This window comes from Anopheles bellator, chromosome 1 (assembly GCF_943735745.2).
Source record: "Anopheles bellator chromosome 1, idAnoBellAS_SP24_06.2, whole genome shotgun sequence".
Taxonomy (NCBI): Eukaryota; Metazoa; Arthropoda; class Insecta; order Diptera; family Culicidae; genus Anopheles; species Anopheles bellator.
In genome coordinates this window covers 19,900,003-19,927,835 of record NC_071285.1, presented here as the reverse complement: position 1 = coordinate 19,927,835, position 27,833 = coordinate 19,900,003, and the positions used below count along the sequence as shown (strand labels likewise).

General features: G+C 45.9%; 1 protein-coding gene across 1 annotated transcript; it reads right to left on the bottom strand.

The window, feature by feature from the left end:
- Positions 1-2,795: 2,795 nt before the first annotated feature.
- LOC131206719 (uncharacterized) lies at positions 2,796-27,315 on the bottom strand. The gene is made up of 8 exons (XM_058199392.1): positions 26,449-27,315; positions 13,740-13,972; positions 10,493-10,636; positions 8,179-8,285; positions 7,574-7,747; positions 7,311-7,465; positions 5,481-5,760; positions 2,796-5,405 (listed from the first exon to the last, which is right to left on the bottom strand). Exons 1-8 carry the CDS (start codon positions 26,660-26,662, stop codon positions 3,824-3,826), a joined length of 2,889 nt encoding a protein of 962 aa, XP_058055375.1. The 5' UTR covers positions 26,663-27,315; the 3' UTR covers positions 2,796-3,823.
- Between the last annotated feature and the right edge of the window lie 518 nt (positions 27,316-27,833).

The following is a 27,833-nucleotide window of genomic DNA, read 5'->3' as shown; positions in this document are numbered from 1 at the left end:
AAGAGGTTCCTTAACACAAGCCGATCCATTCCAGTCCAAATGCGGTGTACAATGCCACCTAATGAAGCCATGGAGCCATAAACACTACAAATTTATAGAGCCATAAGTTACTTACCGTATGCTTCTCGTGGCTCGTGCCACGTACCACGTGTCATTCCAATCGCAGACGCGAGGTGCCGCACCTTGTTTGGGGAAGCCTTTTTTATCGGCTCCTCTGACGTTCGCCGCGCTCTCGTTCTGTGAAAATCACAAATTTGACGGCTTTGTGCCCGGCGCTCGTGTTCGTCGTAAAATAAAATCATAATGCGAAATCGTAATGCGATGACATTTTGAACGAATACCGCGGCCCGGATGAAGCCACGGTAGGGCGCGGTGCGGGTTACGGTGCTCGTTACGACAGGACGTTTCGTCCCCTGATAAGTTTCCCCGTTCGGTTCGTCTCACTCCGGTGTCACGCAGTTCCGCAGCGCGGAAAACGCAATAAAACCTTTCCGCTTTTACTTCCCGGCACTGGTTTTGTAACGATGATTTGTGACAGCATTTTCCATAATTTAGGACTCGCGGGGCCGCGCAATTTGATGGGAGCAAATTTGCATCTGTATGGATTTTGCCGATAGCGAGAGCCGAAAGCCGTATCGGTTCCGGTTACTGCTGTTACCACTGCTGTCCGGACCCTGGCTTCCGAGACTGTATTACTGTTTTACTTCAAAAAAAGTTTACTCTTGAAGTTACATCAGGTATTGGGGGATTTCTGGGAATTAGTGAGTGACCAAAAGTATGCCCCCTGTTAGTTACCAGAGCGCAACCTCCCCTTATGTCAACAGGGACACGGTGTGAAACGTTTTTGACAGTGAACATGCTTTAACCCTTGCCGACTCTGGCAAGGACTGTTTGGAAAAATACTTACCAACAATGCTCGACGGCGTCAGTTTGCAAAGAAGCTTTTGCTGCACGGGCTAACTACGAGTGGCAGGAGCTTATGGGAGCTCGCATTCCATGCGACCCTCCGCGACAGCCGGGCCGGGCCGGCTCCCAAGAGGCTAAATAATGCACGGAGAACGCAGAGGAGCGTATCGTAAGTTTAACCTGGAACCCGGAACACTACCGAAGACAAAGGGCTGCTCGTCGTTGCTCGTCCCAAAAGTCCCACGGTGGCCGAGGGAAGTTTAAATGCTGCTCCTTCGTCGGTATCATCAGGGTTATGGAAACCGGCTTACACATGTTTTAGTTCTTTGTAGAACATATGTTGCTGTGTGTGTGCACACGTAAGGACGTTTGGATGTTTCTAAGCCTGTTTGGGAGTTCCCTCCTTTGGTCTTTCAGCCCGGCCGGTTTTGGGCCCGGGAATGCAAAGGAGGGCAAATTTAAATTCGTTCCCCCCCGAGGGTCGGTGGGATTGGGTTGGGTGTCTCGCATAAATCTTCTTCCACCGTGCAAAATCTATTAACTCACCAGGACGATAAATCGCTCCACAGGCGTACGCTCGCAGGGACGGCAGCATGCTCTTTAATGGTATCAATCTATTGACTACCGACCGCACCGCACCGCACCGACGGCTCCGGTTACTTGAAGCCTGGGGATAGGATTGTCATAATTGAAAGTAAATGTAGCTTGCATACAGGCATTTACTGGCAAGTCATCAAGACGGTAATGGAACTCATCAGGGCGAGATTGCGGGAGAGATTCGCATTTTGTTGGTGTGCCTCGGAGCGCAGAGCGGGATGCCAAAACAGGTTCGTGAAATGGAGAATTGAAGCAAAAGGGTTTTGCGAGTTGTCCAATTGTGTTGCCAGCTCGTTCTTCAATTTCAGTCTTTACGCAGTTGAATTCCCAGTCTCAAAAATGAGTTGATGTTGGGATCAATACTCAACAAGGTCCTGTGGCCTGTTGACTTTATGTGTTGCAAGTAGATACATTTTGAGAATCCATTTCAAAATTGAGCAGTCCAGTAGCGGTAAATTAAAAGAATCTAGAATGAATGATAAGGTAAGTTTTGCAGACAAAATTTGGCACGTTTGGAAGAAAGCAAAAAGTTCCTGCCAGGTAGTTCAATATGTTTTAAGCTCCAATAACAGAGGTCATTTAGTCATTTAGTATCGACGTATCACAGAATTGTTTATGAACGTGATTGAATTTGTTTTGAGAGATTTGAAAACAATGGAAATTTAGGAAAAAATGTTGAAAGTGTATAATGACTTTTTGCCTTCTATTAGAACAGTAGAAAGATGGGTTACTGAATTTGAACGTGATCGCCTACAAGCCTTCAATACGACCCACGCTAAGAACGTCCAAAAACAGCATCACCACCTGATGGGTGAAAAATAGGATATCGTATTGGAAAATCGTTGAATCACTGAAAGAGGTTTAGTAAAAAGCCTAACCATCTTATTGCATATAAGCAATATTTTGATTGAAGTATTGGTGTTCAAAAATGCAAAAATGAAGCAAAAAATGAATGAAAGTTCGAATTGTTGGAGCATCAACCGTATTCAACAGATTTGCTCTCTAGCGACTTCCATCTGTTTCCAGACCTTAAAAATTGCGTGCGTAGAACGCGTTCTCCGTCAAATGATGACGTCATAACAGCTCTGGAAGCGTTTCTTTGTATAAAATTGTGTTTTTCTCTTCGTAACTCAAAACTTGTTGATCAACCCAGTATTTAAATTTGCAAGAAATAATAGTAGAGTAACATAACAGAAAACACTAAAAAAGAGAGCAGCGTAGCAAGGTTCTTTGCAATTGTAAACATATTCGGTACCCCAGGTTTGATTAAATTCTCTATATTAGCAACGTCTGTGCTGTTTCTCTTTATTGATCACCCGATCACCCGACAACGGAGCTCCGTCTCACACAATTACTACATTTTAAATTTAATAACATTTTCTTTTCGCGTCGTTTGTTCCTCCCGTTGACCACGCAACGCAACCCGTCTGCGCGCTCTGTCTGCCCGCTCGGGTGTGTATATAGAGTAATTGAAATTGATTCATTAATTTCCCTAGGTTTGTGGTTTTTCGCTACTTTCATTTGCTTTAAATTGTGTGTTTTGTTTTGTTTTAAATTTATTTATTTTGTTTCATCCTATTCGCCCTGCCCGGAACTCATTTTTGCTGGTGTGCTGATCGGTTTACGGTTGGTTGGCATTAGTTGGCAATGTCTATGTACAAGTTGTGCAAAGGTCTGCTGCTAGTTAAACGTTTTCAGTTTTCCAGTGAAGACCAGTTGCTCCACTCGGTCGGTCGGTCGGTCGGTCAGATAAACTCAAAATGACACAGAGGCTCAAGATCACAATTTGTTGGGGTGATTAGAGCATAACAACTGCCCGCTGGCGTCATTATGAGGGCAACTTGACAGTCACAGTTGGAACAAAGTCAGAAAACCCAATCAAAAGTTCGAGGTGCAACTAACGGACTAGTGTGCTGTGTTGGGTTTCTGTGAGCTGTTTGTCTTTTCTAACTGATTACTAAAACGAAAGGTCAGCAAAGGAACTAACGTCACTAGTGGCTAGTGTGGCAACGTCGTGGTGCAGTTCACTGTCTCTAGCAACTCTAGCAAGTGCACTCGACTGGACCCCGGCCTCGGCCTGGATCGGGGTGTTGAAATCTCTACCGCACTCTAATGCTCCTCTATGGTTCTATGTAGTTTTGCGCAACCCGCAATAAGCTCGCTCGCGTCGTTGCGTCTCCGATCGATAAATGATGGTGGGCCCCGGTGGATCCAACCCGTACCCAACCGAAACGTAGCTTCGGGGAGGACCGCATCAGAGAAGGACTACGGCGGTATGGCGGGCCGCGGAACGCTACAGCCAGCGCTAGTGTGGTTCCTCTCATTCGTAGTACTTCTGGCCGTACAGCCGGCAGTAGATGACGAAGGCCAGAATGATGAGCGTGCTGACGACGAGGGCGGCCAGCACCATCTGGACCACCGGGAACTGGAAGCACTCGACGACTTCCGGCAGCTCGACGTGGCCCGTCCCGCCAGCGCCCGTGGGGATATACTTCGTGCGGCACAGTTCCGGCGACTCGTCCGTCAGGTACTCGATGTTCAGCAGGAACTCCTTGTCGAACAGCCCCGTCCGCAGGTAGTTCTCCTCGATGTACTCGTAGTTCTTGTCGATGTTACTCTCGACCACCCGCAACCCGGTCACGTTCGGGCAGTTCAGTGCCCCATTGCACAGCAGATACTCCGGGATGCAGACGTGCTGATCGCCGGGGCAGTAAAAGTCGCAGCTGTCCTTGAACATCGCGGACGTGGCCAGCGTGCCGTCCGCGTTGCGAGGTAGATGGAACAGTTCGGTCCACACGAACTTGAACGCATTCTTGCCCACCGCACTGTCCCCGGTGTACTGGATCAGCACCGGCAGGGGTTCATTTTCGTTCTCCACCGCACCCAGCTCGGCCGCCGACAGGATCGGAAGATCCCGCGCCAGGCTCACGTTCTCCGGGCAGATGATAAACCGTGGCTCAAGCCGTCCTGCCAGGTACACCTCGATACGCCCGTGCTCACAGCTACGCTCCGCGAACCGAGCCTTGTCCAGGTGCAGCCACAGATCCCGCTGAGCGGCCACCTTCAGCTCCCAGATGCACTTCTCCCGGCGGTTCTCCGCCAGCTGGAAGCCGAGCGCATTCTTGTACGGAAACACGAGCTCACCGTCCGGCGAAGGACCCAACGAGATCGGTCCACAGATTGGGCCGTGCGCGAATTCGTAGTTCGCTTCGAACAGGGTGTTCGGGTTCTTGAAGTAGCTGGTCGTGGCGTGCTGACCTTGGATGATGAGCTCCAGGTTCATCTGGTCACCGGACGAGATAATGCGCACCGGGCGCGGAATGTTATCACAGAAGCACGCCAACCGGTTCTGGCTCTTGTCGCGCTCCTCCCACAGGATCAGCTTGTCGACGCGCTCCTCGTGGCACCGGGTGCAGGCGTTCATCGAGTACGGCACCTCCTTGAACGTGACCGACGTAACCTCAACGACCACGCGCGAAAACAGTCGCCGATCGGTGACGAATTTGTACTGACAGCGCACGTCACTGCCGGACGCCCGCTTGTAGATCAGTGTGTTCCGGGGTGACTTCAGTTCGCCCCGACCGTACTTCCACGCGTAGAACACCTCGTCACAGAGCGTGTTCGGGACCGGATCACCGAACCGGGTGTTGTTGAAGAAGTCGTAGTGCGCCCAGTAGTAAAGGGAGCTCCCGCTGTACGAGCCGGTCTTGCTGAGGAACTTCACGTACAGCGAGCGCCCCGTGCTGACGAAGTCGATCTTCTCCATCGGCCGCGAGAAGGTGTCGCAGAACGTTTTGATGATCCGCGCCGGGTCCGGGTTGTTGGCGTCGTAGATCGTGAGCGATTCGGCGCAGTCTTCCTCGTGCTTGATGATGGGCGCCTCGATGCGATTGATCCGAAAGCTGTCCGGATGACCGGGGAAACCAGGGATCAGCGCTCGGCAAGGAGTGACATGAGTTGGCGGGGAAGGGACCTACCTGGGGAAGTAAAGGCGCACCACCTCGTCGTCGTTGCCCTGTATGTGGTAGCTGCAGGACGTGTTCGGTGGGTACCAGTGGGCCACACTGAGGAAGATCCCTTCCGAGGCACTAGTGGCGCGCAGCGCATCCGAGCTGAGCAGCCAGTCGCAGGCCCCGTGCTTGGTGCCGACCGTCTCCACGTGGCCGGGCCAGTTGCCGACGTTGAAGTGGAACCCGGTGTTCAGCAGTGGCCCCGCTGGTGATGAAACGAACTCGACGTACATGTGTTGCGACGTTCCTGCGCGATCCAGACAGAGTTCATATGTCATGTATTTAATATGCGGCACGGTAAAAGCAAACACAAAAAAGACGACATAACACACGAGCCATCCTCGTGATGGCCCTCGGTGTGTCTGATATTCGATTAGGGATCAAAGTCGTCGTCGTTGTCGGTAGACAGACTCAACAACAACAAGAACGGGCGGCGCCGTTGAGTGCGGTGTCTATGTCGACGTCGCACGGTGGGGATTTTGTATGGGATAGGAGGTCATATTTAGTTTTAGGAAGAATCGATATCGTAAGGTATTCAAAAACGCCTTAGCTATGCAATCTGCATAACACTAACATGTGTTTATGAATAATCGTCTGTAAATATCGAATTTCTAATCAAATGCCTGATGAGTGTAAAGAAGGATATAAAATGATCATGGAGCTTTACCCTTTGTTTTTGTGGAAATTCTGAAATAAGTAGTTATTACCATCCGAAGTATCTAACCTATGAACTATTATTTAAACGCATGGTAGAGTACTTATTAGTCTATTTCTTCATCCAAACTCAAATCAATATTATCTATTCTTAAGAGTTAAGTAGGTTAAGTACATGATCAATCGTGATGTCGTCATTAATGTTTTTCTCCACGATAAAAAAATCTTAAACTACATCAGGAAAACTTAGTTTATGGTTATTGGTCGCTGCTTATAACCTAATGAAATAGAACTAATTTTAGGGTCATTTCCATCTACTGTCTAAATGAAAGTGTCCCATAAAGATCGACTTCTTTCTCACAGATAGTAGTAATTAAGATATTCTTAAACCTTTCTATCACATCTTTATCTACATTACGAACAGTACTTGGGTGTTCAAAACCAGAAAATATTCTTACCTTATAACAACTATCTTAAAGTGCCTACGCCCTAAAAGAAACACATATTCAGTTACCCTTACTGCACATCGAAAAGGCATAAAAATTGCAGAAGGTAGAATTCGATACAAACGTATATTCTGCAACAGGTAAATACATATTACCTGCAAAGAGTATATTCAGTTGTTTGAATATAAGATAGAGTTTTTACTTAATTTATCTAAACAATAGAAAAACATAAATATGTTTTGTTTGGCCTTTTCGTAGACTCCATAGAGACCAAGCGCCTCCATATACAACAGGAAGTGTTTTCTTTAAATAATCGGGACGGATGTAAAACTAACTAGAAATAATTAAAAATTACATATATTTTAATTGATAAACTGTATTTTTTTGTAGTGTTGTTACTAATTCCTGATAAAAATGTCCAATCGTGTAGGTTTGATTTTATATCAAAGAAGGATCCATTAGCTTTCTAATGATGTTTCAGGTACAATATCGTTGCAGAACTATGCTAAGGATCGCATTAAAGTATCTCGGAAAGTGACAGATGAATTCTCTGAATCTACGCAACAACAATTCGGATCGCTCATAGCTACCTTATTTATTTCAGGAAAATATAACAGAAAACCTCCCTATTTAAGTTCGTTTATGACCACCTTTTCCCCATAGTGCGGTGCCGGCCACCACCCCCACTGTTACCTACCGATAATGCTGAACGGGAACTTGCCCATGCCGCAGAACTTCCCGATCGGGGGTGCGTGCTCGTCGCGCCCATCGTACACCGCCAGCCAGTCGTACGGGCAGTGCTCGGACCCGGAACCGATCTCCTTCATCGGGCACGTCATGATGTTTTCGCACCTGCGGTCACGAATCGGAGGTGGAGGGTGGGTGGATAGTGAGTGCGTTGCAGTGTGTGGCATCAAAGATCAAAGCACCGACGAGGACGAGGCGCCACGTGCCACTTACCTCTGGCCATCGACGGCGAACTGCTCGTTCTGGATGTACAGCTTGATGAAGGGGAGCCTCGTGTGCAACCGATAGCGACACTTGAGCGCCCGAGGATATATGCCCGGGTAGGCGGGCGACTGCACGTAGCACGTCTGCAGTCGGCAGTCGCGAAACTCGCGCTCACAGTACGACCTGCGACAGTGCGAGTCCCGGGGGTTGGTGAGCAGTTAAGTATCGATTTGGGCCGTTCGCGTTCGCCCGGTGCGGCATAATAATAAATGCAACCCGAAACCAACCAGCCACGCCGCGCCAGGACCACCATGTGTGTGACGAGAGAGAGAGAGACGGAGAAGGGAGAGCACAGAAAAGAGCAGGCATTAATGTTTCCGCTGGCTGGCTGGCAATCGCAACAAACAGCGGATACTACTGCGGAACCCCGGTCGGGGTGGATAAAATTCATCAGCTCGCACTTTCAATCAACCCTTAAGTAGTCATTTATATTCATTGAATAAATCAATTTTGGCGATAGTTTTGAATAAATGCATCGCACCGAATGCATCCCGAGTGCCGAGTGCAGGAGCTCGGGAAGCTCGTTAGAAGCGGCACTGCATAGCCGTACTTACCCCTGGACCACTTCGCCCCGCCGGTTCGGGTAGAGCTCCGGGTGCGGACCGTACCGGTTGAACACTTCCATCTGCTGCTCGGGCCGGGAATCGAACGCGAAGTAGGTCTGCGAAAGAAAGAGCGTCAGTTGGGGCTGGGTGCAGGCCTAGTTGGGCTAAGCTGAAACATGGCCATCCACCGACCTGAAGCAGCGACCGCCTAAACGATCGGGAAAAGGATGCGAAAAGGATGCACCGTCTTTGCGCCAAACTCGAAATCAAAGCTCGACCGACTGCTTAATTGAATCGGCTGTGAAATTCGATTAACGTGATTGATATAGGGTTGTGGGCGAGGCGTTTTAAGGCAATCGTGATGAACTCCGGACGCCAATGTGGGGCAGTGGTGAGTCGTTCGTTTTTTTCCCTTGGGCATGGCGATGGACAAACAAACACTTCACTCCAGTAATTTTACAGACGCGATAGTTCGGTCGGTCGATGAGATGATAGCCGCGGTAAACAGCAGGTATATGGTAATGTTATTTTGGTGATATAATTCATTTTCAGTATCTTTATAGTGATTAATTGAAGAATTTGGGTTCTTAAAATTCGGATCTTGAGTTGATAAGCAAATATGGAGTCCAAAACTTTAGCAAATGGAACAGGAATGATTACAAATCATGGCTGCAGCCAAATATTATATTTTTGATCGAATATTTGCCATCGAACTCTCTCATCCGTCAGGTTTTCCGAAATTTAAGGATCGCAGTTTTGGGCCTCGAATCTGATGGAGTTTATGGCTCGAGTCTAGATTTTTACATGCCAACTGAATTTTCTAAAAATAATTGAAGATATCAGCAAATGATTATCATTGTACCTAATTTTTGAGCAATGGCAATGTTCTTTCTCTTAAAAAGATTCGATTTGATTTATTTTGGCACATCAATTTGAGCAGACTTTGAGACGATTCTCTTACCCATTGCAGGGCTTTATTTTGAACTAACACAACTGAAAGTACTTTGCTTCTTCGTCCAGATTTTCCACAATTCGTGCAAGACATTCACCAACTTTTCTGTGGATACCTGCACACAGCTTTTGAAAGGCCAATCAGTTTTGCATGTTATTTTGGTCTTTATTGTAGAGAAGGAGTTGTCTTTCCAATGTTTCTCATTTTACTCAAAATTTATCTAATATTTTCCGTAATATTGACGTATTTGAGTCACGTAAATCAATCAGACAAAGTCAATCAGACGGAATCCAAATTGTTTTCAAAAATTCACAAAAAATAAGTTTCCAAAGTTCTGTTTCGGAAGCCGGTAAAGATCGGCTTGTACATTGGAAAACTAAAGAATAATCATCTACTCGATGGAATCGCTGTGGAACTTCAAATAATGTTGGTGAACCGACTCTAGGAAAAACCCTAACACCATCGACGTTAAATTGGAAAACTAATAACGCCAAAAATTACGCCAGTTCCCGAACCGTGACCCGTGACGCTATTTCGCCCCGGACGAAATCATATTGCTGGAAGCCACGATTTTGCCGGCCAACACTATTTCACTGCTCTGGTTGGATTTACACTTTCATGATTGATTCACGGACATGATTTACTAGCAGAAAACCAGATAACGAAACATTACCATCGCATCCTGCGAGGCTCTGGATGCCACGGTTGTCGGAGTATCCGGAGCACACAAAGTTCAAGTATCTGCCGCTTGTTTCGTGCTTTATTTATTGCTCCCTACTTTGCCCGAGCTTTGCCTGCGTGTGGCAGGAAAATTCGTGAAAACTGTCCCCGAAGGAACGACAGCTTCATGGCAGCCATCCTGGTTGCTTGGTTCGTGTTTTTGCCTCGCAAATCCGCAAGTTGTTGGATTTTCGCTCACCGAAGAAAGTTTTGCCATCCCCGGGAAGGACCGGAAGGGCTTGGGGTTGGTCAGAAGAGGTTCAATGATAGCTATTTTCAACAACAACAAAAAAGTGGCGGCGAAAAGGAGAAATCAGCGACATCTTCACGAACGGCGAGGGACTAATTTTAAGCTCGCTGTTCCTTTCGTTTACCGTGAAGACCGCCACCGACCCGGCCCGGGACTTTTGATCAAAAACCATCCTCTCGACGGCGCCTCGACAGCCGAGCAGCCGACTGCGCGATAGTTCTTATTTATTATTCACCACCGAGCCGAGAGTGGAAAAACTTGTTCCGCCTTCGTTCCGCATTTTGCACAGATCAGGCGACAATGGATGTGGGAGTTATATTCTAATTTGCGGAATCGTTTATTGCCGTATGTTGGTCGGGGCGGTGGATGGCCAACGGAATGCTCGCTGGGAACTCGCTTACCTGGTCGGTAAAGTTGTCGGTGTGAAAGACTATTTTGACGGCACTTGTTTCGCTGATGAACGTTTGCGGTTGCTCCGATTCACCGCAAAATTGACCCGGTTCCCGACGGTTTGACACATCGGTTTTCGCGTTGCCATCCACTATCTGCAAGCAGAGAACGATATCGTTAAATTATTGTACGCCATTGCGTGGAAAGCGGTGCGCTGCGAGCGAATGTCCTATATTTTGCATCGACATTGAGGTGTCCTTTTTTATGGGACATGCATACTTTCTGGTACTCTGTAGCAATATTTTCATAATGAATCACGGTTTCCTGATAGAGTATTTGAGATTGGTGGATCATCCTGGATTAGGTGCTGTGCTCTCTCTATGGTCTCATGCTATTTGCTATAATGATTCATTCATTTTAATTTTCCAAAATAAACAACAATTGATTCTAATTGCTGGGCTGGGCGTTCCGGTGAATTTTAAATCTGTTGCACCGTCCCAAGCACGTCCCATCTTTTCGCAATCTTCTATTTGCATAGCATGATTGGGTGTTGGTTGGGGACGGTCTTTTTTTCTTAATTATTATCTGCAAATTTATTCGTTCCCACGATCAAACCGAATCTGCTTCTGCATCGCATAATCTCATACATTTATCTCCGACGCTCACCGTATCACGGATACGCTCCCGCGGAGGGGCCAATCAATTTTCATATCGCCGCCGTTGGCCGTGGTCGCGGCTTTCGGGACGATATGTGCCCGAAGATTGGACCGAAGTCCTGCAGCGAAGACTCGTACATTTATGGTAAAGTCTGCGCTAAAAACCGTAACGCAACGAATTTCCAGGGAGCGACCGAACAAGAAATATCATTTCGCTAACGAACCGAAATTGGAAATCAGGGCACCATTTGGCGCCACCGAGGGATTGTTCATAATTTATGAAATAATTTCATCTCATTAAGAGGATTATCCGCATTCCGTCGTCGTCGTCGTCATCGTCGTCATCGTGAAATATGGTGACCGGGCTCAGACGGTTCTCGACGGCGCTGGTGCGAACAAAATGCAAAAGACTTGCCGCTACCAGGGCTGCTGGTGGAGCGATGACGCTGACGGGGTCAATCAGGTCCATTTGCTTGCGTCATTTGCGCATATCAACGAGCGGCTACCCTTTTCCAAGGACGACGAAACACACACATACACACCACGGTGAGTGTGTGATGCTTTTAGGGGCGACGATTCCATCGTTTGTCCCTCGGTGCGAATGCTTTATGCGGCCAATCAAAATTATGCATATAAAAATCGAGGTCGAGTCCATTCCGAGTTGATAGCGTGGATCCATAAAGCGTAATATGATTATAAGCGCACCATAAGCAAAAACCATACTGCGTAGGTTCCCGGTTTGCGTAGAGCATCATAAATAGCGCGTAACATTGTTTGGTTCGGAGTTTATGTTGGCCGTATTGCAGGCTGGCTCATGTTGACTCTCGCTTATGCTGAGCCGCCGCGGAGCACGGGGAGCACGGGGAGTCGCCTGGTTGGGTTTCAGATTTCAATACAGAGATCTTGGAACCGGTTAACCGGTTTGATTATTAACATTTCGAGCTCAAAACCTTCCTTTTATGAAAATGAAGTTTTGAGACCGTTTAACATAGGTTAGTTTATATGAAATAAAGAATTTTTACTTTACTTTTTCTGCAGCGAAATTTCATCCAGAATCGAGTTTGATTGCCAACAAGCCACCGTTAGAAAATCATATCATGACATAATAAATAAGTGCATTGTGGTTTTCTACTTCATGGGCTCACTACTTTTTCTGTGGTTCTATGTAAAGGTGAATTTATTAATGTAAATTTACTTTTTTGTTAGTTTTATGCACATTTTCAAGGTACTACTTTGACCAAAAACAAACGCGGAAAAGGTTTTCTATGATTTTATCGTGATGAGGGCGTATCATGAATGCTATCAAAAACGGCCCAACTATCAACACAGCATAATATTATATTTGGGTATTAGGCGTCATTTGCGTTATTCTGTGCGTGAAAAAACACCGGAATTGTGGTTCGAGGAGGGGGAAGTTTTTACATCACATTATATTCGTGATAATTTCGTGGTAATTGGACATCTGGACATCATTTTATCATTGGATGAAAACTGGACATCATTTTAGAGTTGATAGGAGAGATAGTATCCGAAACGAATAATCTGTTGAAAATTGTTTCCAAAAAAGAAGTTTTCAAACCGTTTCAAAAATTGGAACAAATGTAACGCACAAAAGAATACTTCATTCTCTAAGGTTGTTCTCGATAGTGGTTTTACTCCAAAAGCCACATTTAAAAACGATTTATCGTCGCGAACTAGAACATGTCACGATAAATGTTACCTTTTTGTGCTCCATTTTATCGACAGTTTTAATTTGTCGTTTACTGTATCTCACTGTACAAATTCATCACGACGGATCACGGCTGTTCCCCCTGCACGGAACGCGATCGGGACATTCTTTCCAAACGTACGACCACGTGGTACGTGGTCGCTCCATCGGAACTGGCGAACTGGATGAAGAAATTGTCAAACTGCCATTTCCAGTCGTGAGCCTTGCAGCCAGCGTACCGCAACGAGCCCCAGATTACATCGCACGTACAGCTCTCGCCCCGGAAGCAGCACGTTATTTCGATCCGTTTCGATCCGCTCCACTGGCTGCCCGAACTTGTTGTCCCGATCGACACAGCCCCCTCACCCCTCCCGACCGTTTACTTCCGGACGTTTCGGGCATCGCCAGCAGCCACGGATTTGATCGCGCATCTTGGTGCGCGGAGTGAAAACGGACAGAGTAAATCGGATGCTGCCACTGGCGGTACGTGACAAGTTGCTGTGACGAATAAATAATGTACAATCCATTGCATGGAAATTCATTTCCTGGAACGAATGCCAAATCGTCGCTGCCAGCGTTAGTTGCCGGTGATTGGTAGTCTTCGGATCCGGTTGTTTTTTTTTCAGTGCACGGCTACCGGCTAATGCCAGCAGATGGGCACGTCCCGCAACGGGTGAACTTCTCCGGGACTGCCACACGTATCGACAGTAATATAAATAGTCCACTCTCACGACCGTTCGCAAACGGTTTCTAGCGCTCGACGGTGGGAGTGAACTTCCGGCGGAAAGATTATCCCCAGCCAATCGGCAGCTTGGTTGAAACGAAAGCGAACGAAAAAAATAAGCGGGAAAAACAACTGTTGGGTTGTTTTCATGGGTTTTCTGATAATCTCACCTGCAGATAGCCACCCTCGCAGTGTGTCGCGTTGAGAAGGGCTCCGACTTTGAACTTTTTGAAGTTCAACCGTAGCACCAGGTCCCGGGGCGCTCCGCGAAAGCTGCGAAACCGGTACCAACAGGTCAGGGGCCGGTTACGGTTCAGGTTGGTCACCTCCGGCGATGAGATGTCCTCGTCGATGTCGATCGTTTTGTTGCAGTGGTCCTTCGCACCTTCCGCAGTGTTACCGGCTGTGGATGGGAGAAACAAGAGCCGGAAGAAAATGGGAAACGGGTTACACTTCTGGCGATTGCATTTAATCAGCTTCGATTATCGACAGGAGGGCAGGAATGCGAGAGATAAAGATGAGCCCAAAAAACAAACCATATAAAGTTGGAACCAAACGTGAACGATCCAATTACAGAGCACAGGGAAGGTTGTGTTGTAAATTAATTTCGTTTGGGGCATGGATTGGATTAAAGTCGAATTTTTCACGTAACGTGACATAATGCTACCCAATCGTGCTAATGCCGCGGCAGTCTGCCAAACGCAAAACATGAGATAACTGATAGAAAACGAATGCGTCAGGTTGATGCTAATTGGACTTAAAATTGAAAGGGATTGGAAGGATTGGAGGGAACACTTGAATCAGCTTGATGTTGTGAACTTCTTTTGATTCACTCGTAACTCCAATGAAACATTTGAGTTTCGTATAAAATATTAATCACGAAACTGGGTATATTGGATATTTGTCCATCTTTCGTTCGGTGGGTCGACTGTTGCCTAACATATCGCGTCATTCGTGAGGATCTTGCGCAATTAAACTGTTTCGCTCTTGTTCCTCAGAACTGCTACGCACTCCTCTCTTAGTGGATTGAAGGATCTGCTGTTAGGCTGTCGCTATAGAGGCTATAGAACCGCTGTCGCACGTATAAAACCGTTTCGGCATTCGTGGAGTATCATATGTTCTTTAGTCAGTGTTTTATTAACTTTCAAGCCGACTCGCTGATCTCGCCGACTCGCTCTATTAACTCGCTGATTCTTTCATTTCCCATTTCCTAAGCCCGCTACCTGTTTTTGTTTTAGTCTTATCAAATGGAGTTAGTTGTGGTATTAGTTCACTTAAACTAGTATATTATCAAGTGGAGATCAAGTTTATTGATCAATTAAACAAATGAATTAGTAATTTAGGTCAGAATAAAGCGAAGCAACCGCATAATATGGCGTTTGCAACAAACCGTTTCATCGATTTCAACACACGCCGTTCTTTATTTTACGCAGCGTTGCATCCCGAACACTTCATGTTGACTATTAGTGGTCATCACGTGCACTGTACGATTGAAATAATGCCAAAACAAACGATAACAAAATAAATATCGGCGTTGATTGGCTGTTTGGCTAACCTAGAAACAGTGGGCTAAATACGGCAGAGACCAGTATTTGTTTATCCTTTACTTTTTGCACATTCGCTGCAATCGCTTCTACAATGGCCCGGTGTTGGCCCACGAACGCGCAGATGTTACAAAGGATGAGCCATTTTATGATAGGAATTACAATCATCGCTAACTATTATTTGCGTTAAACGATATTTCAGAACAATGATGATAACAATTGAATGTTTAATTGAACATAACTTATTAATAGATATTGTTTAATCACCCGCAAAACAAGACAATACAACACTGGGCGGAAGGCTATTTGAAAATCCTGCACAAAGTTTAAAGCACAAATCCAATCTCGCCGAAAACACCGATCGCATGTGATTCAAACTTCAATATTTATTCGTTATCTGCGCCTTTTGCGCGAATGGCACGTTTTCAAATTAAAATGACTTGTCTTTGAAGCGAAACGGGTTGCACGGTCTCCTGTGATTCAACCGGCCACGGCTGGGGGTTTCAAGTTTCCAGGCGAAGTCCCACGTCGATGAGCACGACGGTGCCGTTTGGTCAACGACTGACACACCCCAAGAAGAAACCGCCTAAAGCACGCCATCCCGAAGGCGGAGGCACAAGGATGCCGCTTGACTTTCCTGCTGAGGTCTGAGCCGACGCCGCCAAGGTTGGCACGTTCCGTAAAGTGGCATTCCCGGCTGGCAATGAATATCCGATGAGAAACAGGTTCCGCAACCGGAAAACCATATTTCACCAGGGATTTGGGAGTCCACATTCGCCGCAAACTAGGCGAACAACGGCCACACGAGCGAACGCCATGTGTAGGGCGCGCTACTGGTGTCCCGGCTCTGCGCTTCCGTGTGCCCGTTTCCTGTCCATATAAATTTAATTACCAGCCTAAATTAAGTTTCGTCTTTTTTACGAACGTATTAATCATAACAAAAATTGTAAATCATGTCCCTCTGTGGCCAAGATGGTCCACGGGCTCCAGCAGACCGTCCCGTTTTCAGCGTGGGTTAGTGAGGATGAGAAGCTCGGTGAACGCAAGGAAATAGGAAGTGGTATAAGGTTTCCATTTCACGGTTGGCGTGCCGCGGTTCGCGTTATTGGTATAGGAAAACCGTGTCCCAGTGTTTATCATGGAGGCGCCTGGTGCTCCGTGACGCTTGTGAACCTTCATCGGGGGCTTTAACGATCATTTAAAAAAGTCGCTGCACGGCGGGAGCTATAATTTATTGTCGTGTGAAAAGGCGCTGGTTTTGCGGAATGGGGCTTATGTTTATTTTATTATTTCGAAACCAGCAAATTAGCTTGAACTCTCCCGTGCCCCCAGGCTCATTGGCCGCACCTCGTAGGGAAACAGTAAACGGGAACCATTTTTTCAAGCAACTTTTCCAGCAAATCAACAATTTCACCGACGTGAGACAATGATCTGTACATTTTTAATAAATAGTTGTCCATGATCAACAAGAAAATAGAGTTATAAAAAATGTTTTAAGTATTGTGTTTCCAGTCATAAATGTATGGAAAGTTTAGTTAATAAATAAAACTCGTTTGATATCAGTCTCATTCCTCATACTATAGGCCATGTCAGCCTGGTCCGCTTCAGAACACAGTTCTGTGATATATGTTCGATACGATGCAGTCTTGTGATACGATCGGCGTTATGTTACCTCGTCATCTTGTACGATGCGGCATCGGCATGCAACACTGTTGCAGTCAGCAATTTTTCAACTACAAGCAGCACAGCTGCCAGTGAACCATGGTGTAGTACAACCCGGAGCATAGCCTAACGGGCAAAAGCAATTAATTTTGTCAAGTATGCTCCGTTTTAAGTTAACGCATGCCACGCTCATGCATATTAATAATTATGCAGCTGCTTCCGAAAGTTATGCTTCATTATTTCGCACAGTTTTGCACTTTACTTCCGTATTCACCAGCACGGATGAAATGTTTACATCACGTTGAGGTTAGGGCCCACGAAACTTGTGATGAGTTTTTAACAAGCAATTATCGCACAATTCCTCATCGATCCACCAAAAACCTAAAGCAAAACCTAACTAACAATTAAACTAATTATTTCACTTTTCGCTACTTTTATTATTTTATTATACTTTTTACAGTTGAGGTTGAAATATTACTGACGTAAACAAGCCCGTTTGGGAATTTTTTTTTAAATTTTCTAGAAACATTCAAGCAAATAACGCAAATAACGGGCAAAACCATCTCAGAATTCGGAATTCTGAGTGAGTTTCACTATGGTGAGCAATCGTTACTAAAGGTAGCGTTTAAAGTAGCGAGATTCAATCGTTTTCTCGAAAGTAAGACTGCCCCTAAGCAAGTGTTCCGATCGACGTTGAGCTCGGACCCGGCTTCTTAATCGATATGCTGAAGAAATGATGCGGTTTTGTATGCTTTCTTGCGGAGCTAGGTGTTGTTCCTAAGGTCATTTCATTATATTACAAAGCTAGCCTTTCTTTTGGGCCCAAAATAGAAATCATGGAAGCATGACAAAGGAATACCTTTCGTCCTTACACAAAGAAATCCACCCTTCAGCAGCAGGTCCGTGTCGCACGTTAGGCAAAAGCCGGAAGCTAATTAAATTTCCATAGAACTCATCGCCGAGAGAATCGAGCAACTTACGGGTGTACCTGGTGTGACGGGATATTGCCGAAGCAGCAATCGTGGTAGGATTGTGTCCGTGACTCGCCTCTCTGTGCTTTCTTTTGCATTAGATTACTTTTAAAACTGATCAATTTTCTTTGACCCATAGCCCCGCACTGATGGTTGGCCTCGAAACAAGGATGATTACAAACTTCTTGTATAGCTTCTTGCGCTCAACCTCAAGCTGCTGTGGAATAATATTGCAACCGTTCTCGTCCGCGTGCATAATTAAAAGGGTCATTACACATGCAATTATGCAAAGTATTGTAAATGGATCTCGCCTAGCGCAGCCGCCATACATTTTGAGGAGAGCTTGATATTTTCTCCTGCAAAATGAGCGTCGAACAGAGTTTTGCGGATTATTTTTGAGAACAGATTTTGTGGTTAGAATTTTGGTAGCATAATTGTTTGGTAGAACAGAAAAACACTTTTACTCATCAACGAACGTTTTTTGATTCTGTTTAAAAACACTCCCGTACTTAAGTGAAGCTTTAAAGTGAATGAGTTTGTTTAAGCAAGAAAAACAGAAAATAATTAAGGGCATTCGTTGTTTTCTTCCCACACAAACTAGACCGTCTTTGTTTCGCTGTGTCTGGAGGAGACCGTAACAAAAGTCCTGTTTACTGAGGCACTCGGCGTGCAGCTGAATAGAGGGCGACAAAAACTCATCTGCTGCTGGAAACACGCTTTTCACCACAAAATAACTGTGGTTCATTTGAAGGTGCTTGAAATGTGTGTTTTTATTATTTGTGTTCGCCGGTGTGTTTCCCTTCTCCATAAGCGTCAACACTGACATTTTCACGTATTTTCTGGTGGAAAGCAAAGAACGTGGAGGTTGTAAATCATAACAAAGCGCAAGGCAGCAAACCAAGGGGCCAAGGTCTTCCCGGGTGTCTCAGTGTGATTTGACGACGTGGCATGAGAGAGTCGTACCGTTCTCGTTAATTATTTTTTCGCCATTCAAGCACAAGTACCGCGTAGCGGGAATAAGAGGAGCTGCCGTGACTGGGGGCGGCACACGTGCACTCAGGGCAGGTGCAGTTTGCGAATCACGATGCACCTTTTCGCTTCAGCTCAAATTTCACCCTTCTTCAGACTGTAGAAAGATTTCCTGCGTGCATCAAGTTTCTACAAAAAATCCTTTCATCATGTTGAGGCTCACCACAATAAGCCATTGGCTTATTTACCACTATGCTTAAGGGTTACTTTTGCCCAGCGCTCGGAGCAATGCGGGTATCGCCTCGAGCTGCATCTATTTATATGAAAGGTTTTTGCGTTTTTTCCGACTGGTTGACATTTTTGTCCAATTGTCTAATCCTCTTCAAGGCCACCGTATCTGATGGTACGCCCGAGGCTTAGGGATAATAACGTACCACGGTGTATGCGCCGTCCTTGGTCCTTTTCTCTCGCCATTTCAGGATATCACGGCAAGTTGGTTTTTCCATATTCTTTTGTTTGTCTGACATTTTGGCCTTCATATTCATGTTCAACAGTCGGGCATATCTAAATTGCACGATATCAACATCTGTTCCTTGCATGTTCTTGGGAGATAAGCCGATTGGGTTAGGAACCCTTTAAAAGTTCTTTTATCCGCTTAGTTGAGCTTTAGGACAAGTACTGGGCAAAACTTGTGACAAATTAAATCTCTAGGAAAATGTTTGGTAAGAAAATTATAAGGTATGAGTATGTTTTGTGCAATGTTTCGAAATTATTTTACTTTGAAAATATCTGCCACTGTCCAACAGGAAACGGATAAGAAGAAGACTAACTGAAAATTGAAGCATAAACCGAAAGGTATTAAGTTTAAAGATTTGAAGAGCAGTTGAACTCAACATCGTGAAGTATTTTGCTGCTGCAACTCCCTTCTAAACTCCGTACCGTAGTTCGGCTGTGAACCCAATTTTGGGCCGAACAGGAGCTCGAATGTTAGCAAGTTGAATGATCGACCCCACGAACACACCGTTACGGTTCATACTACGAGCAACTCGTCCGCGTATCGCGACAAAAGCTGTCACGTAGTCGCGTACCATTTTGGAACTTTTCCCTTCGGACTAATTCACCTCAATAAAAGTTAGCGTTTGACGTTGTGTCAGCTTGTCGTTCGTACACAAAACTGTTACGTGCGCAAAACATGAGCTGCAAATGGAGGATAGGAATAGAATTACGTGTACATAGTGCCCCTCACTCTGCTCTAAAGCAGCGCTTTTACGGTTCATATTCGCATATTGATTTAATCCTTAAAAAACGGAATCCCAATAACAAAGAGACACGGTTCAACAGGACATTTGAATAAAATCGTGAAATAGAAAAATATCGAAATATCAGACAACTAACGATTCGCTTACGCCAATGACGAGACTATATAAATAACTATCGGCGGATATAAACCGATAAACGGAAGCGAAAAGCTGTGACTTTTTAACTTAATTTTGATCTCCAACAACGAAGTAAACTGACGACATGCCCCTGTTCAATCTCAGAATGTGAAATGGAAAGGTTGAAAGTTCCCCGTCGAGGTGGCAAACGAAACAACATTTCCGCTCCCAAATGAAAAGGCGATATGTAAATCAAGAAAATTCATCGCGATAACGTTCTTCTGTTCCATGTTTTTAACGGAAATCGTCAATCGACATTGGGTTTAATTTTCCACGGCTAAACCGGCTGGTAACGTTCAGCTCCGCTGTGCACTGCTGAACGGTTCCATTCACTATTTATTCACCGTGAATTTGCTTATGGCACAAACCGTGCCAAAAACACTGAACCTTTTCTATTGCTTCGTTCCATTTGCTATGCTTTGTGCAAAATATTGTTTGTGATCTTGCAGCTTCTGTGTGAAAAACAAGCGTATCGCGTAGTGCTTCTTCAAACAAAACATCATACTCCAGCCATCATGTACTTTGCCATGGGAAACCACCAGGGACGTCGCGCGAAGTTTATCGATTTTCTGGAATTCATTTACATATTTCTATTTGTGGTTTCCTCAATTTGCTGGCTTCTTCTTTGCTCGACGCTTTTCTTATTCCGAGACTCGCCAGCTTGATATCGGTTCGTGACGAACCAGATTTCCGGTTCGTACGATTACGGTTTCCTGGTGCAGCTGCCAACACTTCAACCGTCGACAAATGCACAGGGATGCTTCAATGTGAACAAATTGCTTATTTGTTTTAAAACACAAGGCCAAGGAGAGCATCCGTGAAGCATCGCGCAAGCTTGATCCAAGCTCGAGTTCGAAGATATGCGAGGTCGGAAGATTCGCTCTGCCGCGTGCATCGGACAAAACAATTTAATGATCTCGGTGTGATGATCGGAATTTAATTAAAATCGACGACACTGTAAGCTTCTGCTCGCGACAGCAAAAAGTGCCAGAGAAACTGTTTTGTAAACATTGTGTTTATGGCGTTCGTTAATTGGAAGTAGACACAATATTCCTATTGCTTCTGCTGTATCCGGCAGCCAGTTTTCTTAGCAGAAGTATCTTTGGCAGTAAATATGTGAATTTATATAATCATAAAAGACAAACAATAGAAACACACTTGCAGAATTCTTTGCACAACTAAGGAACCATAAAAGGCGTTAGTAAGTTTAACAATTCTTTCATAAAGCAAAAACATGTCGTATGGCTGAAAGGGTTTTGAAACTAACGGCGTCCTCCACCGCCCGGAAGCGTACTCTCCCAACGTACACTACGCAATGCAATAAAAAGCGGAATTTACTGGCCTATAAAGCAACTGGAATACATATTGTTGATTGGATGAAGTAGTATCATGGACAGTCGGCGTATCGCGTGTAATATGGTGTCTGTTTTTTTCCAATCCCAGTGAATAGTCAGCTAAGCCGGCGTAATAAAGCGGCATCAGTTACTTGACATCGCCTCGGATTGAATTGAATAAAGCAATTTTTATGAAAGGTCTTCTGGCGAAATTACCCACTTAAGACCAATTTCTTTAATGTGCGCAGCGCGCAGGGTTAAGAAGTTGAGACCGCGTGGCTACGGATTCGATCACAGAGCATCGAAACGACGCGATACGATTGACTGGAAACTTTAAACAATAGGAGCATCTTCGCTTTTGGTTCTAAAGTATGTCTTGACAACAATATAAGAATGTCTCCGAATTATATTTTATTTCTGAGCGACTAAATGAAAATGGCCACTGAATCGCATTGCATGTATGTTTCTGTTTAACTTTTGCGCAATCTGTTCAAAATACGCAAACTACGCGAGGCTGGTATGACTAGAAAAAAACAAATATGGGAAGGATCCTTTTTTACGCATACTTTAAACATTTCTGTGCAGAGGCTTCCAGGCTGACAGACTGCCAAAAATCTGGGTCGAAATAAAAATGTACCCTCGTGGAACAAGCACAATGATCTAGAGCATGGAAGCATATTTTCGGCATCTCTTTCCCTCTCTCGCAATTTCTCATTCTCGCTGTGTCTCTGTCTCGCTCTTCGTTATTGCTTCGTATGCTGGCGGCCGACTCGTGCTCCACGGCGAGCACGTTCTTAACATTTCGTATGCACTGCAGTGTGTACTACGATGATTATGTTGATGGCGATGATGTAAAAGAATAGCGAACGGGCGAGCGAGATCCTCCTACCGAGGCCCGAGCTTCTAAGGAGCCCGACTACGCACGTACGGCGAAAAAATTCGGCAGTGCTTAAGATGAATAAAATTAGCATACGCTTATCATATGTTACGCCACTTTCGATGACGGAATGTGGAGCTTTGTTTTGTGCCTTGCGGCTTTGAACTGACTTCGCTACACATCGCGAAGTTCTCGGCAACGGAATCGCAGCTTGGCAGCCCAGCAAACGGGTGATGTAGGATGCCGTCGATTTTTTGAGACTAAGAAATGCCGGTGAATTATCAACACAACACCTCTACCTCTGCATGGTTCACTCGGCCGTCAACTAAGTGGAAACAGTTTGTTCTTAAACAAGAAGATGTTTTAAAGATTAAAAAACAGACTGCCAAGAAGCATATGTCATCTTTTAATGGCTTGCTAGGCATATTTATGTACATATTCTACTTATGGAGAAGTTATGCGTTATGTTGAAAGCTTTTGGTGTTTGTTGCTCAGCCTCACTTCATCTTTCTTGTTGTTTGATGCTAGGACTAATCATTTGAATCTTTTTTGCAAATTTGTTGTCGCTTCCAATTCGCAGTCCGCAACCATCCATCAAACGTGACACGTTTCACATACTACATTTCCACCATACCTTCGCCTCATGAATAAGTAATACTTTTTGTATCAGGCACTTATTCGGCATCCAATCTGGCATTCGGTACATCGGCACGGTCCGAGCACTGGATGTTGCCCAACGAGTAAGCGCCATTTATTTTTGACACCGAGAAAATTATGCGTCGCGTAAATTGAATCACCGCTCGATTTTTCGCATTTCGTGCACCGAAATCGATTCTGTTCATTTATTTATTTTTGCCCAGCACGAGCATGAGAAAATCATTTTCAAAACGATTCCTGGCTTCGTTCAAGTCAAGTTTCGTTTCGGAGAATTGTCGGGCTTCGAAAAGAAAAGCAAAGTGACGTGAGACCGATGCCACACGGCCCAGAGACACAGGACAAAACACGGCCAATCACAAAGTGGCTTGCGAATAGCTCCGAAAGCTTTAATTGAATTTACCGTTGACGAGGGTCGGCAACTTAAAGTCGTTCCGTGGCGCGTCTCCGCTGGGGACACTGTCATAAATGAATTTAGTTTAAAGCGACAACAGCAAACATTGTTCCAGAATCGCACCGCCGCAGTTCCCTTGATGTTCTTGTCTTTTACGAAGGCTTTTGTGTCATTTCAGTCTTCGTTTATTAAAATAAAATAGTTAAGCAATCGTTACAGTCCTAAACCTTGGTTTGCTATTAATAAAATATAAAAAGATCATCAATAGGTGCATTTGATGTTTTTTCTTAAACAACGCTCGACTCATCTTTGCCTTCTAATTTTCCATTGATTGATTCGCTGACATGGCTGGTTGGATCTTTATGCATCAATATGCAAATTAGTGATGGGAAAGAAATACTCAGAAATTATGGTACAGTTACAGCTGTCAGTGCGACCTTCGTCATTGCGTAGAAGAAGAGCGTTCGTGAGCATGGAGATCGTCAAGTATTTGAAATTGTAATAAAGATAGGTAAATTGATTATGATTTCTTTCGCCCCCCGAGAAGGTGAAAGCACCTTCGCCCATGTTGCCCCTTTACGAAAACTAGTCACCGGAAACACAAATAACGTGTCCGGCGTCAAACGCACAACACAATCCCTTGGTTGGGGTATCCACCCGCCAACAGTGTGAGTCCTTGCGCTAGAAATAATGATTTACGCTCGGCTTTGTTTTATGATTATCACTTTCGCCGAGCGATTCTCCGCCGTGTACGTGTCCATCGGCCTATCTTTTGTGATCGGCGGCCGTTGAGCTATGCGGCCGATTCATGCTCCGACCATCCGACCGTCATCGCGATACGGTTGCGCTTACGCACCGCTCCAAATACAAATGGCCCGGCAGAGGTCCGGTCGGTCAAATTATGTCTCCGATATACCCGCGGACATTACGTTAATGACGGGCGCTTTGTGTTGTGGGATATCCTTCGTCATTCGCCTTCCGCCCCCAGCGAATGGCCATCCGATCCCGATTTCACGGGGGCCGCGGGTCGAGAGCTTGGACGCAAAAACGCAGTCAGTGGGTCTATCGCGGCGCGGGTGATCGTAAAAACACCAGCACCCTACCATTGAAACAGGGCCGTGGCCGAGCAGACTGATAGGGACGGGGTAGGCTAAAGCCGCCCAGCCAGTTTTCGCATAATAATAACAATTTCGGAAGCTTTCAAACAGATTAGTTTGCGTTTTTCTTTTACGGCGTGCAGAGCCATTTGCACAGTGTCTTGAACAGACCGATGCGAGATAATGAATGGTTTGGAAAATGGTGGCGGTTTCTTGAATCCTTTATTTAATGTGTTAGGGTTGGGAGTCACCAGAATGCGAAGTAATGGCTTTTGGTTGGATAACAATAAAAATCGGGTTCACTTTTTGTTCTTCATCGGTGTTGACGATTTTCCAATACAATGTCCCGTATTTTTTCTACGATTTCAGATTTTTTTTTCTGTTTTTGGAGGTCTTTGACGTGGATCGGATGAAGCATTGTACGACCACGTTTAAATTCTGAAACCTCTCTTTGAATGTACTAATTGAAGGCGAAGAGTTCTTTCAACATTCGTTCATAAATTTCCTTTGCTTTTAAACCTTAAAAAATTCAATAATTGCACGATACTTGCTTATAGAAAAGAATTGAGTGATCGATTGAAATGAAACTTCACATACGTTCATATGAAGAGCGTACCAATATAACAATAAAAAATCGAAAGGAAAACTCACGCTACGAACGCGAGGCTCCGAACTTATTGAACACCAGTTACTGAGTTAGTGAAGTGTCGAAAATACTTGGCCACTTGGTAACTTGACACTGAGTTCAGTGAATCAGTGACGCAACTTTCCGAGGTCCTAATTTTCACACTCCATCCACACCGAATTTCTACAACCAACGCAAGTGAAGCTACTCTTTTCCCACTAGTAAACCAAGCAAGTCCAGCTCGAGCATTCGCCAGCCTCAGAGTTGCACTAATTGCATTGCAACATTTTCCGCAACGGAGTAAAAACTTGTTGCAATCTACAAGCGCCGAACTTCGGGACGAGATGTATCGGCAAAAATCAATCTTCGTGTCCCTGCAAAACACCCAATATCCTCGGGGGGAGGAAGGCCTTCCAACGCACGATTAAAGAAGCAAACATCAGCTGCAGGCGCATCGTCCTGCCCTGGCTAGGAATGCTTGCCCCGGTCCTCTTCTCTGACGGCTTTCTCTGAGTGCTTTTCCCACAAAAACCACAGCCGCGTGTGTGCACGTCATCATCATCGTGCGCCGCCGTTGGGCCGGAGTTTTTCTCCCTGGGGGCCGTTTTGATGGCCAGCCTTGGATGGCCGTGCACCGGAAGACGCGGGTGAGCACTGCAACTTCTAGGGTGCTGTCAGGCCGCAAAGAAGGCAAAAAAATATGGAACGGAAAGCCCAGAGCGAAGCATGGAGGTGTTTCATTCACATTCATAACTTTAGATGCACTTCAAAGCCCGAGAAGGAGTTCATTTTCTGGTTTGGTTTTTTGCTGCATGTTGGGTGAGTGATAGCAACACGCCAACGTGACCGTACGGTTCTCGGGGCCGGGAAATGCGAAGTATCAGGATCACAGAAAGGACCGAATGGGAGAGCACAGAGCACAATGTTGCGACACAGCTCAGATTACGGGTCGGGCCCTATTATTGTTGTTTTCTTTTATCGCTCGAACCAGCAGAGAGACACCCGCCTCCAACGAATTATTGCTGTCCAGTTGGCCAGGTCCTTTCGTTTCATTTATTCACTTTCATTCAACTGGGACTCCGCCACCGAATGGGACACACAAAGTAGAGCACATATTTACAGTCCGCAGCATACAGCGACAACGATCGTCCGGCCGGGTCCCGAATGCGAATATGAGTCCTCCAGTCCTGGAATAGCCTTGCAGCTCTTCAATCGGGGCGTTCGCCAATTTTTCTCACCAAGAAATGGAGCCCACCTGACCTCGGTTCGGTTGAATTGTGTGCCCGCGTCAAGTGCGGGAAGTGCTGTGTGTTTACCTCTTTTCTGCGGAGATGGCAGGTTTGTCGGTAAAAGCTGCTGTTGCTGCTGCTGCTGGTGCTGCTGCTGCTGCTGCTGCTGATGCTGCTGCTGCGATGTCACAACAAGCACATGCGCACTCAGCACCAGTCCGAAGAGCAGAGCTTTTATCCATACTTCACGCGAAATGTGTAAATTATTCACTACGGCTCGCGATTCGCTTAGCCACACCATATTTTTTCTACTTCAGCACTTTTCGATTGCCACCCGCGGCGTGTGCGGGTGCGGAACACAGCGAGCCTTCAGCGCCGCCACACAAGCCACCACCACAAGCCCCACAAGCCCGCGGCCGCGACCGAGAGCCTCCACAGAGGGGGCGAACACTGCAGAGCCAGTCCTGCAGGCAGCGAACCAGGCCAGGCAGCCGATGACGTTTACGGCGACGACATCCGAGCACGGGCTGTGCGTGGTGTCGAAGGACCTCTCGGTTCACTAGTCAGCCCGACACACTCGCTCTGCGCTCTCCGCGGTTCCCGCACACCTTATGCCCCGGCGCCCCAAATCAGCATCACAACACAAAATATGGTTGGAAAAATTTTGCGACTTCTTCGCGATTGAAGTTGGGGCCCGAAATTTGAACTTATTCCTTATTCGTTTGCTGGTGTACCGGCAGACACATACACACAGACACACACCGGAAGGACCTGGAGCACTGGGAAAACGGCGATCCGACTCGGTTACGCACTGGTGAACAGAACCGTAAAAATAAACATTGGCACCCACAGCAATCAGGCACACATTTTGTGGGCACGACAGCCGTCCTTGGATTCGATCGCCGCGAAACCGCACCGCATCCTGCTGCTACGTCCGCAAAATCGATTCGCTAGCTCCGGGGCCGATTCCGGGAATCGCGGACTAAATTTAGAGCGCTTCCTTCACTTGGCCGCTAGCAGTTTGCCATCGAGCGTGTGTGTTGGCTACGCGAAGGCACCGGACCGTGGGACAATTTCGAGGGACGACCGTTCAGAGCCGATTACAACACGAGACTGAGATTTTGCTCGATTGGGGGCCAGCACAGCGTGTGTTTTCACCGACACACCGAACGATGAACTCAGTGGTGGGGATGTTGATCATGGCACGGCGCATGAGCCGCCAAAAAGGACGACTTGCGTGGCACGCGGTCGGAGCGAGGTGTTCATTGAGAGCAGTTGAAACGCTTGGTTGATTGGTTGATTGGCGCGTTGAGTGGCCGCGTGCGTCCGACAACGCACACTGGTCGCACATCACATGAAATGGATTTATTTGTCATTCGAGTTCATTGCAACACCTCTCGGAGTTAGACAATTATGCTAGTTATTTATTTATTTATTTATTTATTTATTTATTTATTTATTTATTTATTTAT